Source organism: Rhea americana, unplaced genomic scaffold (genome assembly GCF_003343005.1).
Source record: "Rhea americana isolate MKP2758 unplaced genomic scaffold, rheAme1 scaffold_41, whole genome shotgun sequence".
Lineage (NCBI taxonomy): Eukaryota > Metazoa > Chordata > Aves > Rheiformes > Rheidae > Rhea > Rhea americana.
Genome location: NW_028186546.1, coordinates 665,745 through 681,208, shown reverse-complemented (window position 1 = coordinate 681,208; position 15,464 = coordinate 665,745). Strand labels below are relative to the sequence as shown.

General features: G+C 42.8%; 1 protein-coding gene across 1 annotated transcript in view; it reads right to left on the bottom strand.

Annotated features, from left to right (window-relative positions):
* The window catches only part of GFRA4 (GDNF family receptor alpha 4), a 76,779-nt gene that overhangs the window by 15,330 nt on the left and 45,985 nt on the right, over positions 1-15,464 (bottom strand). The window contains exon 2 of the mRNA XM_085314648.1: positions 1,858-2,136. Within this exon, the coding sequence (XP_085170774.1) occupies positions 1,858-2,136 (279 nt within the window). The remainder of the gene's footprint in view (positions 1-1,857; positions 2,137-15,464) is intronic.

Below are 15,464 nucleotides of genomic sequence, written 5' to 3'. Positions count from 1 at the left end.
TATAGAAGCTGTATCCACTCCAGAACAGACCTGCAAAGCCTCTGATGTAAAAATGTGATGGAATAAAGGCCATTTGGKAGCTGCAGAAATGATGGAGAGAGCCCCAGCTGCATTGCTTAGCACAATCAGGAGACAGGAGCTGCTCTAGGAGAAAAGCAGGAGAGGATGGGAGAGCTGAGCCATCTCCAAAACTTCAGGTCACAAAGGTCAACATGGAAAGGGCTGTGACTCAAATGCTTGAGAGGAATGGAGAAGCCAAGTTGCCACTTCTTCCCCAGGCATCAGTGCAAATAAGTTCATTTGGTGTGCAGTTAGKGGAAGGGTTGGATTCTGGGTGGTGCTGAGACCTCTTATTTCGCCAGTCAGTTCATATCGCTGAACTCACCACCCTGCAAGCCCTGGTTTTGAAAGCTTTCCAGGAACTTGATCTAGCAGTTCCCATCCTGGTAAGCCTGTGTATTATTGTCCTCATCCTCTTTGTTTTGCTTGGCCTTTTGACCTGTGTTATCAACCCTGAACCTTTCCATTCAGCTTTCAGTYGGCAGCATTTTATTAGTCTGTTTTACAGCGTATGGTTGGAAGGTTCTGTTTCATTCCTTACTTTAATTTTCATGGTGCATAAAATACTCACCAGCTTGACAAGGAAAAGTTATGGTCACTGAGCTGTATTTTTATGATAACTCTTAAAAAATGTCAAAATTCAAACTTTCTAAGTACTGGTTCTGGGAGCAATTTAAATTCCAGGTTGATGTCACCAGCTTCAAATCTTCAGTATCCCAAAGACACTGGGGCACTTGAGATCCTCCAGGAGAGTGAATTTTTCTAAGTTCACAATATTTTTTCTTCAATGCCTAGACTTTATGTAGTGTTTCTATAAAAACTCTGGCTCTCAGGATCTTGGCTAACATCCATTTAAATGAAAATCATACTCTGCATATCCTGTGTTTCTTCAGCAAAAGATTTCAAGGTATACTGGGAACATTACAAAATAGGCCAGACAAAAAAAATGAAAGGCAAAACCTCAGGATTTCAACCTTATTATAATGTCTGCAGTCATAAAGGACATCTCTGTGCTGGAAAGAGAATAAATTTACTAAGTCCCACCATATTTACCTATCATACTCCTCCTGCAGCTCTGTGCTGTGGCCATGCCCTAGACTCCCTTGCTCCCTAAATCTAGAAAGGAGGCAAAGATGTGCCCCTATAGTCCAAGACGGTCCCATGGATTAGCTGTTCTATGAACACCCTAGAACTCTTGGTCCTTCCCAAAGTGAAATTCTAGATGATTTTTTCTCTAGACCCAAAGGAGGTCATAGAAAGGCTAGTTCTTGCCTTCTATGTAAAGGCCCGTGTAGTGTGAAAGTGAGACAACCTGATCCAAATTCCTCTTTAGTTCAGCCAAGGAGTGAGGGTTCAAAACCCTGCTGGTCAACTGCTAAGAGTATCTTAGCCATGCAAGGTGATGTGATAGCACAAGTATGTCAGTACCTCATTTTTTTACACTCATGAAACACATTTTATGTCATTTGTTGCTGCTCTCCTACTTTCCCCAAGGAAAATTGACCTCTCATGCTCTGCCTTAATTATCTTCTTCCTCTCTCCAATAAGGCAGTACCACTAGCTCAGCCTCTTGACCGAGGAGAGAGAGGCTAGAAACAGCTCTGTTCAAGACTGGGAAGCCAGCCTTCTTCCAGTCACCACTGGTTTCCTTGCTTTTCCCAAAATGCTGTTACCTAATCAATATGTCCTAAGATGGAAAAGGATCGGACAGAAATGACCTTTCTGCCCTCTATTTTGGCGCTGGGGAGCTCTGCAGAAGGTCATTATTACTTGAAAAGCCCCCCCCCATTGACTGACCTTCCATCAGTGTGTGGTGGATGCTCCAGTAGACGCTCAAGCAGTTCTTCTCCTTTTTCATGCCTCGTTTGCACTTGCAGCCATAGAGCTGGCTGGAGAGCAGAGCTGTCACCGTGCTCCGGCACTGGTTCTTGGCATCTGGGCCCAGCTTGTTGGCTCCATTGCCTGCAATGCATTGCCGAAGGGTCCTGAATTTGGAGCTGCAGACGGGGTCATTGGTGCAGGACTCTCCTGCTTGAAGGCAGTCCCTGCTCGAGCTGACAGCTTCTGCCATACCTTCTGCAAGAGAATCAGTGAACAGGTGTGAGGTGATGGAGCAACCTCAGGTGGGAATGAATTACTGCTGTCATGGGCTGCGTGAGGCTAGGATGTCCAGCTTCACATACAGAGATGGAAATCCTCCTCGTTACCATACACCCTACAAACAATGATCATGCTTCTGAAGTCTTTAAGCAGGCTGATAGTATGGGCAGCTCTCTCTTGGGTCAACTGGAGAGTAAATGCCTGGTCTTACCCATCCTACTCTTGAACTGCCCTCCTGATAGAACTGAGAATAAATGTCCACCCAAGTGTGCTGCAACTCTGCCAAGCAGCTTCAGGGAGGAGCAGGAGCAGGCAGAAGGAACTCGGAGGGATGTAAAGGAGACACAGCACAACCTGTGATTTCACACCTCTACCAGCCCTCGCTCTCATATTGCAGCACCGTCAGTAACAGTGAGATGCAAGTGTCCTCCTGCACCTGCAGCTGAGGAGCCAGAAGGACAGGTCACCTCTTTCCTTGAGACTGTGACCTTGTATAGGGTTCTTTTGGAAGTGAAATTTTGAGAAATTTGGGGAACCACTGGACAAGATCATGAACTGACCCAAGTTAAACACTTCTTTTCCCTTTTGTGCAGCTAGCAGAAATCAGCAAAGTTGTGTTTTTCAAAAAAATTTATTGTGCTCTGAACTATGCTGCTGACTTTTGGTTGGGGTGACCTGGAGGCTCAACCGCACAGCAGGACACTGCACTCCTCCTCCTCCTCCCATCCAGGTATAGAGGGYGCTGATCCCTCTACTTGGGAGCACATGAGGAAGGAGAGGAAACTGCTCTGTCRTAAGAGATGCCAAGGTTTGCATGGCAGAGACTAGATCTGCTCCTAATGCTTGTCCTTTTCTGCTTCGAGTAAAACAAGCTCTGCAACCTTTTGCTTCCCCAGCTCTCCAGCTCATTTCTGCCCTTTGAKGTGAATTGCAACACAATTCTACCACGATCCCAGTCTCTCCTCACACRTAATTTTGCCTACACCTCTGAGAAGCCATGAATGGTTCTACATGGAAATATTTTGACATGGATTCAACCCAAAGGTATCCCAAGAATTGGCCCTTGTTCACTGTAATCACCTCTTCAGAACTTTCACTGGGAGGGGAGATGGGGGTCAAGGACCATGTGAATTGCAGTCCTTCTAGTCGGTGAGGTGCTGCAGAGCATGTTGACATGAATCGTGCATGGTTGCACCATGTCTTAGAGGTGTGACAGAGAAGGAAACCTGGTTTATGGAAGGGAAGAATTGGTCTCAATGCCTATAGCATAATTTTAGATCCTTCTGTACTAGAAAAACAGAAATTTCCATTAAGACCTTGAAGGAGGATTTCTCAAACTCTTCCTAAAGAGTTCCTAAAGGAACTACTTGTCCCTAACATTATTCTTCTTCCCTCCTACTTCAGAGGGTACCAGAGAGAGCTGGTAACCCTGGGGGGACATTCCTTGCCTACACCTTCTGTGACTATGTGCACTTCACCCTCTGTGAGAAAGCCAGAGGCCCAGGGGCTTCCTCTAGGCCACTGCTGAGGGATCCAGGTCTTGAGCATGCATGCCTAAAGGTGGTTGTGTGGCAAGAAATCCTGTCTTCACAAGGTGTACCAGGACACCAGTGGYACGGGGGGAAATCATGCTGAATACAGGCAACTTCTGATCTTTGAGGGCATCTAGGGTCTCCTCCTAGCGAAAGCTGACAACATTAAAAATCCTCTCTGCTCTGGGGAAGATGTAGGGGCCAGATCTGCATCATTGAGGGCTTCATGAGATCCCTCCTCTCTCCAGGAGTCTATTAGTTTCTGCAGAGTATSTTTTTCCTCCTCCTTCTTGCTACCTCCTATGCCCTGAATTTCTGCATCCAGCCTAGCTCTGCTATTCCTCCCAGTTCATCCCTTGAGCCCAGGATATCCATTTTTCTTCCCACAGCAGTTGCAGTGTGTTTAGTTAGAAGGAGCTGCTTCTGTTACTCTTGCTGATTACAATAGAAGGCAGCACTGGAGTTCAGATATTTTAGTTATAATTATTACAAACTTTGGTGAGCCCACCAGGTGGCTTATCCTGAAATATCCAAAGAGCATCTCAAATGCCAAACCTTCATCAGCCTCCAGACTATTCTGAAGTGCCCCATGGCCAACATCAAGCTTTCAATTGTCTCAAATTTCAAAACACCTCAGATTTCAGTTCTGATATCCCTTATTTATTCATAGACCTGGTTTATGTATCTCTCAAGGCCTTTTTGGATCTGCCAAATACGAAGAGAGAAACTATTTCCAACATTTAGGAAACTCTGCCTTGGGCTGTTGTATCTTGAAGAAATCTGAACACAAGAACCAGTTTTCTTGAAACATCATTTCCTTTGCAGTTTATCTGAGATCTATAAAGTGAGCTGAAGTTGCAGTCTCTACTTTCAGTGACTGTTGAATTATCTATGCACAGCATTTCTAAATAGATTCTATAGAAAAAAAAATGACTCATGTTCTTAAATGAGAAATACAGGGGCATATTGTGCCCTGGCTTTCCCCAAACAATCTCCTCTGGACTAAGATAAAGCATGACAGATTTCATTCCAGAAGAGATGACTTTGTCAGTGTCATGTCAGCAGCTAGAAAAGTAGGTTAAAACAGAAATTATGACCCTCCTTCCCCCTCTCCACTACATGAATTGCAGAAGATACTCCCCAGGACAGTTATAAACACAGGCAGCCTGTAAAAGCTGTAAAATACTTTGGGATCCCACTTTAAATAAATCAAGTAGATTGACCATTTGAGAAATTTTCCTGCAAAATTTTAAGTAAATATATCCTCAAGTTGAGTCTTGCCTCATAGAACAAAGGCCAGAGGTGAACACTTACGGCCCAAGCTGAAAGCATAAAACAGCCCCATTCAGACATTATGACAGAGGTGCTTGAAGCAACCTTAACTGGAGCATCACAAACGACCCATTCTATAATCATGTCACTTAAAACCCAAATCGTTCAGGGGCTTTTATTGTTAGCAATGTCTTTGCAATTGAGACAACCTAACACCACGTTTTTCTCCTCACACTACCCCTGAGAGAGTAATTTTATGCAACATTAAGAGAGCGCCTCTYGGGGAAAAAAATAATCTCTGTGACTTGTGAAATAGATGGTGCTTCCTAACAGGCAGGGACAAAAGCAAAATCAGATCTCTCCCAAAGACAGAATGGCCTTCAAAAACAGCACCTTGAAGACTCCCCACAGTGAGAATTTTCTCCATCTCTGCCCTGACTGATCTCAGGTCAGTAGGGCTTGGTAGATGCATTGGGTTGTTTGGGGCTTTTTGTGCCTCTATTTTTCTAAGAGTAGAACTTCCAGCTCCCTCTGCTCTCTTTAAAAGACCATGTGTCTGGATTTTTATTCCTCGCTTGCTGCCAGTTTCACAGTGTTTACAGTGGGCAGATGGGGTAACGAGTTTATTTTCACATCCTGTTTGTAGCTGTACTCCACATCTGTTTCTGATCTTGCTTACCTCAGTGACACTTCCATAAAGCTACTCCTGAAGTGTAGCAGTAAGAAGAAAAATCTAGCTCTTCCCCTTGTCTTAATAAACTCATGGTTCTTTTTATATAGGTATCTCAAAGTGATTTTCTTTTTAAACACGTCGATCTGACTCTTCTGACTCTTCTCTAATGAGACCATTTCCTTCGTCACTGAAATGCAGCTGTGTCTGGGGTAAAGAACTGTGAAGGTGACACTGTATGTTAGTTTGGAAATGGCATACAAAATGTTTTGTCTGAYGCATCAGAGAGTACCGACATAAGGCCTTGCCGCTCCGACTTTCTGATCCCTGGTGCAATAGCGGGATTTCAAAAAACACTTTAGGTTGCCTCACACCTTTCTCATGAGAGCTTTGGGTTTGCTGTTCAGCCTGGGGATTTGAGATTCCCCTCACTCCCAATTTTTATATGTATAAAATCTGAATCTAAAATGATCTTACCCCCCTGGATCATGCACCGTGCCAGGGACTGATGAATACTGTTGCTATTGTTTCCAAGACAACCTATTGACTTGTTTGGTGTTTGGTGCTTGCTTTTTACAATATYTACTGCTTAGAGGAGAATAATGACCCGAAACCTCTAATGAAGTGGTAGGAATGGCTTACTGTCCTTTTTTGGTTAGTTGAAAGCCTTTTATGTATTTTTTCCTAATTGTTCCATAGAAGGGACAGCAAACAAAGAGGACAGAGCAGGGGTCACATTTGACCTTGTAAGGCCAGACATTTCATGGCCTTAGGTATCTCAAGACAGCTGTGTGCAGAAACTAGAGTTAGTTTTCCACTCCTCTATCACCTTTGTTTTGCATGCAAATCTGCTGACTCTCTTCCCGCTGGAGTCAGTCCACCAACCTGCATGTAGGCAGTGTAAACACCTGGGAGATGACACTAAATGGGGTGCTTATATCTTGTGATAACACGACAGATGTCTGCAGAGCATCTCACCCTGAAGTAGATATCCATATGGTTAGCTGCACAGCTCTCATGACTCCATGGGGTGTGATTTAGATGCCTAAACATGCTTAGCTAGTGACACCTGAGATGCCTTGTGGGCATCCTACCTGGCCTCCAGAACCTCTTGCAGGACATCTCAGATCTCTCATAGGTGCTATGTTTGCCAGCCACGAGTGAAATGACAGATACCCTAGCATATCTCAGATGGCTCTAACTATCCATGGTTAGGTAACTGAATAACACCACTAAAAGTAGTTCTTGTCTGTGAGCTGAATCCCACCCATACGAATGAACTGAAGGGCCTATTTCTCTCTGTGGGCTATAAGGAGTCTAGGAGACCTCCTTCAGACACAGGCACCTATAATATGGATGTCTGCATTTGGCCAGATGGAGCTCATCCTAATAGGCTCAATGAAATTAAATCTGGGGGACAGATGTTGGTGTTCACTAACAGGCAAATGCTTGCTACCCAGAAAACTTCAGCTTTCCCAGAGCTGACAGAAATAAGCTGTTACATATAGCAGTCCAGGAGGAAAAAAGAATTGGAAAGGGAATCTGGAAGGAAGCCCCAAATATTCATAAGCCAGCAAAAATGATGCATGATTGGGCCCAGGTGGCTAATGCAGGTGGTCACTGCTAAATCATGTTTAGACTGTGCTTTCAAGTCCTGATTTTCCTCTCACAGAATCACAGAATGGTTGAGGCTGAAAAGGACCTCTTGAGATCATCTAGTCCAACCCCCTTGCTTAAGCAGGATCACCTACAGCATGTTGCACAGGATTGTGTCCAGGTGACTGCTGAATATCTCCAGAGAAGGAGACTCCACAATCTCTCCAGGCAACCTGGTCCAGTGCTCTGTCACTCTCACAGTGAAGAAGATTTTCCTCACATTCAAGTGGAACTTTCTGTGTTTCAGTTTGTGCCCATTGCCTCTTGTCCTGTCACTGGGCACCACTGAAAAGAGTCCGATCCCATCCTCTTGATACCCTCCCTTAAGGTATTTACATACATTGATAAGACCCTCTCTCATTCTTCCCTTCTCCAGGCTGAAGAGACCCAGCTCTCGCAGCCTTTCCTCATAAGAGGGATGTTCCAGTCCTCTGATCATCTTCGTAGCCCTACACTGGGCTGTCAAAGGCCCAGGATCACCTAAGGAGGTGCCATACTGATGATCCTTCTCAAAACCTGCCGGAGAACAACATTCCCAGCAGATCCGCCCATACCTTGTCCAGAACTCGTTGCTGTCATCTAGATTTCATAGTGTCCAGCAAGCCCCTCTGGGAAGCTGTTTCCCAGACAAGGGAACTTTCCCCCCCTCCTGCCTGTCTTCTTCTGTGCTTAGTCCATGCTCAGAGCTCCAGCACCATGAGCACTTCAAGGGGCTGTGACTGTGCCTATCAGCCCTCATGGGAGCTAGGTGGGTTTACAGACATGACATGCACATAATGAAATCCCACAGTGCAAATYGTCCTCTTTTCTTCTAAAAATTGTTCCTGGTCAGTGTGGGGGTGAAGTGGGAGAATTTGCCAAGAACACCTCAGGAGTCTAATGTCTGCAGGTGTCAGAACAGTGCCAGAAGGTTCAAGCCAGCAGCATGCTGCGTATTTCCTGCAGATATTAAAAATGTGCTGCCTGACTCTTTGTACCTACCCAGATCTCTGACCCTTCTCCTCTTACTTTAAGGCTATAAGCAATATTTTGCCTATATACGCTCAGGACTTTAGGTACTAGGATTTATAAATAAATACAGTGACATTCACTAAGTGTTTYTTCTACCTCTAATAGCCAATTTACATAGAAAATAATTTACTCATTCCACTGAATTGAAACCAGAASAGATTAGACCCATTCCTCTAATCTGTATKCCTGCTTATCATAAGCTAATACCTTCCAYCTGGATACTTTCAAAGAAGCCTGAAACTTTAAATACCCTATTGGTCAAGATCCCTGCTGTGACAGGAAATGTATTAAGCAAGATATGACCCACCCTCTAGTGAAGTGCCTTTTGAGTTTYGGTGGTAGGGATACGTGCTTCTGAATTTTAACTGAGACTTGTAAAGATACATGGGAAGATGTTCATTGAATTTGATGGCAGAGGGGATGTTCTGTTCTAGGAAAAACATACACACGCATAAGGATAACTGCAGTTATTGAAGCCTGGAGTAACTCAAATAACATAAGTGGTCTGAGTGCGAGGAGAAATACCCACATGAAGGTAAAGCTTTTGCCATGGGGCCTGCAGAGGCAAAGGGCTCTTCTTCCTTACTTTTGGGGGGCCGTCATACTTGTCTTTTGGCATGATGGAGCTGCACAAGTGTGATGAAGAGCAAAAATTTTAGATGGGGGATTCTCTGTCCTATGGGGGCTTATACTGCAAAGTGAGTGAAWTGTCATCACTACAACTGCTAAATGAAAGTATGAATGAGTCAAGGAGGWCTTGGAGAGTCTGGTTTCAGACATCTGCCGAGATGAACTCAATAATCCCCAATTTGTCTTTGACAGCTCTTCTCATCTGTAGCTCTGTTGGCCATTTACCAAGGAGACAAGCATCACTCTAACTTTGCTGAACCCTGGAAAGGTGAAGCAATTTATTTGTTCCCCACGAAGCCAATGACTAGAGCTTTGCTGGGRAAAAGTCATGGGTTAGAGCATTATTCATTAGGTTGTGTCTGCAAACTTTTAAGCTGGAAGGAAACCCTAAGCCCTCGGCATGACTGTGGTCTGGTGAAGTGACACTGTGCCTCCATTACCCGAGAGGAGAAAAGAATTTGTCATGAAAACTCTCATGATAACTTAGGGCGAAGTCTCCCTAGATATCATTATTCTCCTAGACTAACACATCCTTTCTGACAAGGCTTCAGCCTTCATTTTGTAAAGATGCCTCTGGAACGCCCTGTCCTGCTAGACTGACTCAGCCAAACTATCCACCGACTCAGCTGTAAATAATGTTTTTGTGCAGGSAGGATGCAAATCAGGCCACAATAAGACCTGCTTGCAAATAGTGATGTACCTACTGCAAGTAAAATTCATACAGCTGACCAGAGAGAGGGCTAAACAGTTCTGAGCATCCATGAGAGTTCAAATCTGGTACACACTTTTTTTTGCAATGTGTGCTCTGAAACCCATATTCCACACCAAGATACAAGTGAGGGCCATGAACATGACCCATGTCACATCCACTGCTTGCCAGAAGTTGGGACATCATGATATTGATAGGTCAGGGGGGCTTTTGTCCCCAGTTTCTGGTCTGAGAGAGCTACTTCTCCTCCTTTAGTTGCAAAACTAAATGTTATGCCACAAAAAGGATCTGGAGCTATTAGTGGGGCCTGCAGTCATGAGGATATTAACACAAATGCTTAAAAATAAACATTAGAAGTTCTGTGGGACAACTGAGCATCTCTAAATTTCACTGCATSTCAGTACCATGAAGATAAGAGTGCATCTAGCAGGGATCTGTAAGGACAATTATATTAAAGACTGTGAGGTCCCTAGGGCTGGAGAGATCTCTAAGTACTTAAAGGTATAAATAGGTACATGTAAAACCACCAGATGCATCTAGATTTGTCTTTAAAATGTTCTGGCCACATGATAGAAACATAAAGAATCTCTGTTGAGGTACAGCAAAGAAAATTTAGGCATAAGATAGCTCTCTTTTGGGTCCAGCTTTGGCTTGATCTGCTCCACCAACTTGTCTCATGGGTCTCCTTTCCCCTTTCTGACTTTTCTTGTTTTATGGCCAGAGATGTCCTTATGTGCTGCACTGGACTCGGACCTATGCCTCTTCACTCAGAAGGTAAAGATGAGAAAGACCTTTCATTGCATGCCTTCYTCTGCGTTCAAGTCTGGTATTTGACCATTGGATGCTGTAGCAAGCATATTCCAAAGAAAGGCAACTCAGTGGGAACATCAAGAATCCTCGAGTTAGAATTATCTTGATTTTTTCTATTGGGCCGATTCCAGGAAAACATGATGGGCATTTTGTCTCCTATAGTAGAATGCATTATGCAGTTTTTTGGAGAGACATGGCACGGTGAGGCCATAACTCTAAAGACAGAAGTACCCAAGTTGCCTACATCTCTTGGAAAACCTCGGTCTGATCTTTCGCAAAGTCAGAGAGTAGGGAAGAGAGAATGTGTGTGTGCATGTGTATGTGTATGTGAAGGGAGGGTTATGGAAAATGAAGTAGCTATTGTTTGTGCCTAAAATCTGTTCAATGAAAAAAGCAGCTAATGGGAACATATATGGACTTTACAGCTGAGGTACTAAGGGTATTGTTTTGAACACATATTTATTGCTGGCATTTTTAAAGCATCTCTTCCTGGCATATCAAAATACTTTGAATGAAAGCTGCCATTGACAGAGAAGTCATTATCACTTCAATTGGCTCTGCATTTGGATGAAGTGAGAGTGATCGAAAAAGAATAGCAATTGAGTCTAATACCCCACGAGTAGGTGAATTGCATTTGCCCTGTCCAACATGAAGACATTTTCTCTTCCTCTTCAAAGTCCTTGAGAAGAAAGTGCAATGCTTTAGAGTGTGATATCTCTCGAGCATGAGGGTGAAGGTAATAGCCCCAGTGAGGTCTTTTTCTAAATGAGATCTGGCTATAGCAGTCCAGAAGATGGAAATCCTTCTCCCACTGGTGCAGGGAAGGATGTTTTTAAACAAGTTGCCATCCTGAATTGGGGCAAAAAGAGGCAGTTTTAGATGAGAGGCAGGAGCCTTCCAAAAAAAAAAAAAAAAATCCAATTACAATTGTGATGTTAATGATTTGCTTACGTCAGCATCAAGAAGTCCATGATCAAGACGAGCTGTTGGGTTCAACACACAGAAGAGAAATAAAATGTCCTTGTCCCAGTTGCAAGCCTAAGATAAGAAACAAGTGGAGCATTCTGCAAGCAGATGCAGGAAGCGCAGGGCAAGGGTGGCACAATCTGATGCAGAGACATCCAAAGACAAATGGAGGCCTGTATAAAYGCGTCTAACAGTCATATTTTCTGTTCTTGAGGAAGGCAGAATTAAGTGTATACTCCTTAACTGTAGTCACTGCTCTGTGAGATCCCAAAGAGCCCTGTACTGAGCTGTTTGGTGTTCCTGAGGAGTTGAGACTTGTAACAAGATTTAGATCTAAAATATTTAATGGATCTGTATTTCAGTAGGAGATTAAAGAATGTGCTGTTGATATATTATCTTGGTCTCTCTTTTTCCTGGATTAACCTGAGTATTTGCCCTTTAAGTGTCCCTCTTTTTCAATCATGATTTTTTCTCACACTGCAGCTTATATCGGCTGTCTCAGCAAGGTGTAACATGTCTTTCAAGGGTCCTGAGTATTGTGATCTTCCCAGAGGGTAGGGAAAGAATAATGGGATGTTTGGAAATTGCCTTTGGATTAGATTTCTTCACAGGGACATTATCCAGTGTGACTATGGGGGTTTTCTCCTAACGACTGAAGCAGCTAAAATGGTAAGGGGGCATGCTCCAGGCATTTGGTTTAGCATAGGTTCAGCTCCTGTACCTACCTCTGCAACAGGGCTCATACTCTTTGCCATTTCCTTTGGAAAGATTTGTGGCTTGAAAGGAAGAAAGAGTGAAAAAACATGTCTAAAATCTGKGAGGAAATAGCACCCCAAATACAGGAGTTTCTACGCCGGAACTGTGCTTGCCGTACAAGCAGCACCTTCAGCCCACGGAGCCTGTGGTAACTTCGCTCCTCAATTATAATTTGAGTTTGTGGGGTTTTTTTTCTCTCTATGCATCTGTCTAYCTATCTGTGCCTCAAGGTCAGTTCAAATTCCCAGTCTTAGTTTGAATAAACAAGGCAGTCTGGTGCTTAGCTTTTTAAGCAAAAATTCAACCAGTAATAGTCTGTGCCTTAAAAGCTGTTTTTTCAAGTCCAGCAGAGTGAGATATGGGTCTTTTGGGGAGTTTGCTAAGGTTTATACACACACACACACACACACACACACACACACAGATGTGTGTGTACGTGTATATATATATATATATATATGTGTGTGTGTATGTGTGTAATTTCTTTAACCCACTGAACTCCACTTTACATCAAATTATTTTTTTGAGGCTTTCCAACATTCACCATCTCCTCTAAATTTTGCAGTCTTATCAATTGAATAGGGACATTTATAAGACATGATAATTTCTGGAAGCTCTATATGCCAAATAATAAAGATTTATTGTTTCTTATGAGATATCTGAATAGAAGATTCTCCAATAATGCAGTCTTCAATGGACTTCAATTGGATGGTCCAACAGCTCCACCATATCTGACCCATCATCATCGCTTTTTTAATTTGAGGTTCAGACTATTGGCAAATTTCGTACATTTTTATTTTCATCTCTATGTTCTTTTGTAGCTGATGTAATGCATTTTTCTAGATCTCGCAGATTCTATAAAATATGTCAGACTAATATTTTTGTCACTACTAATTTTTGCTTCTATACACTATACTATCAATTATAAAAAGCTCTGATTTGAATTGATATGTTATTCCCCAGCTTTCCTTCAGTGATAGTATTAACAATTTTCTGCAATGTCTTGCCTTTTGCCATGGCCTCCAGAAATTTATTCTTTATTGTGTCTGAGACTAGAGAATTCTTTTTCRTAAGATTTGCATGCATTACGTTGTTCTCCACTTATTTTTCAAGAACACACTCATCAAATGCTCTCGGGAGCATGCCTGCTCTCATATCTTGTTTTTCTGGTTTCCACACTATTTTCAACTCATACAGGTGCAGCTGGCAAACAGAAAGCTAAACACTTTTCTGGGAGGTGAATTAGCTGTGGAAACTAAGAATTAGGGAATCAATTTTTTGTTTGGATGCATTTTCCCCAAATGATTGTATTTCTTTAGTATCTTCCACAGCAAAGACCAGATTTTCTTGTYGTGCATTGGGGATGTCATTTCCAGAGGGACTCTGAAAACCAGCATCACCAGTCTGCRACATGCACCCTGTCATATGTCATCTACAGAGGGAGTTACTGGCCACGTGGCACAGGTCTGTGTGACACAGCTTGCTAAACCTCAGGTGCTTTCTTTCTTCTCTTTCTGACTTTCAAAACTCACTATCCAGGTTCACAGTCCTGTTTCATTTTGAGTCCTTCTGCATAAGATCCCAGAAAGATGAACTTTCATCTCAATTCATTACAAGAGCCAAACTCTACAAGTCTTTCTTATCTGTTAAAGCAGCTTTTCTGTAATGGCTTGGCTTTGGCCAGAGTCTCTGTGTATGCCAACTCACTTACACCTTCTCATAAATATCTCACGTTTCCAATTTCAAATTAGATTTCTCTTGCCATGCCCCATTTCTTGACCCATTTCTGCAGTCTTTTGTTGTCTTCCTCTTTTGTCTCCCTCCCGCCATCTTCCAGGATATCATCAATGTGTATTACAATACCCTCATTTCCTTCAAATAATTCTTGCACTTTCCTGTGAAAAGTCTCAAGAGCATATTCAAACCCAGAGGGAAATCTGTATAACCAACATCTCCCATCAGGGGCATTGAAAATGTGGACTCTTAAAATATTCTCAGTCAGGGCAATTTGCAAGGTCCCAAGAGGGGCATCTAACAGTATTAAAAAAAAAAAAAAAAAAAAAAAAAACGCATCTCCAGTCATTGTCTTGAAAACATCTCCCTTGGTAGGCGAAGAAAAATATTTCCTCTGAATACTTCTATTGAGTTCTTTGGGATCTCTAATCTCAGTCTGAAGGATTTGTCCTTCTTTCCTGGTATTCCCAGGGCAGACACTTTGCAGCAGTTCTATTTTTAAAAATGATTTCCAGTGTTAGTAGATAGTCCTGGCCCTTCTCTTAGTTTCTGTCTCCTGAACAGAGGAACATTTCTGGAGGCTGAAAGCACTGAGTGTTTGGGATCTGACAGCACAAATTTGTTCACCAGTGCCTTATTCACCAATGCCATTCAAGGTATTTTAATACTATTTTGTGTTTCTGGGTTTCTTGACCAGTTCTTTGAATCATCTTACTTAAAAGTCAAAAACRCACCAATCACTTGACTGAGAACTTATATACTGTCTGTGAATTTTCTCTTTCAGTTTAATGAAGTTCTGGCTTTAGTTCAACCCCTTCTTCACACCAGCACTCTTCTTTCCTGGTCTACACTTCTTTTAAGACTGTCACTTTCCCTGAAGATCATGCTCCTGATACCATGTGGTTTTTCAGATTCTGTAGAGACTTAAACCTGAAACAGGACTTAAAATGGCAAAAAAAGAAACAGTAAAAGGGTTTGCCATCTCTCTTTTAGTCCCTGATTGCAGCCAGTTCCTACGGAGGACCTGTTAACCAAGATCCAGCCAATGAAGCTGRGTTGGAGGTGCTGGGACTGCTCTGCTGTTTGTCCATTCAGGGACAGATACATATTTATAAATCACAATATGCACAAGTATGTTGCTGGCATGCATGTCTTTGGATTSTCCCTCACTGAGAAAGTGAAGTGCAAAGCTCTAGATTTGTGTTATGGCCCAAGCAGGGACATCTGGTGGGATAATAAGATGGGCAACGGTTCCAAAGACCCTTTTAGGTTTTTGGACCCAATAGACCTACAAGGACCCTTCTGGATGAGATCTTCAGAGTGAACCCCAGGCTGTTTCCTGTCATGTCCAACCACACTCTCCATAGAAGAAGAGATTTGTCATTCAAATATTAATTTAAAATCCCCCCCCTTTCCACACAATTGCTTATATAGAAGTATATTCTCCCAGATGTTGCTGGCACCTGTCAGGGAGTCTGTATAAGTTWACCAAAAGAAATGGCAGAAAAATAAGATCTTTATCTTCCCATTCTTCTTAAAGAGTGAGATTGAGATCTCA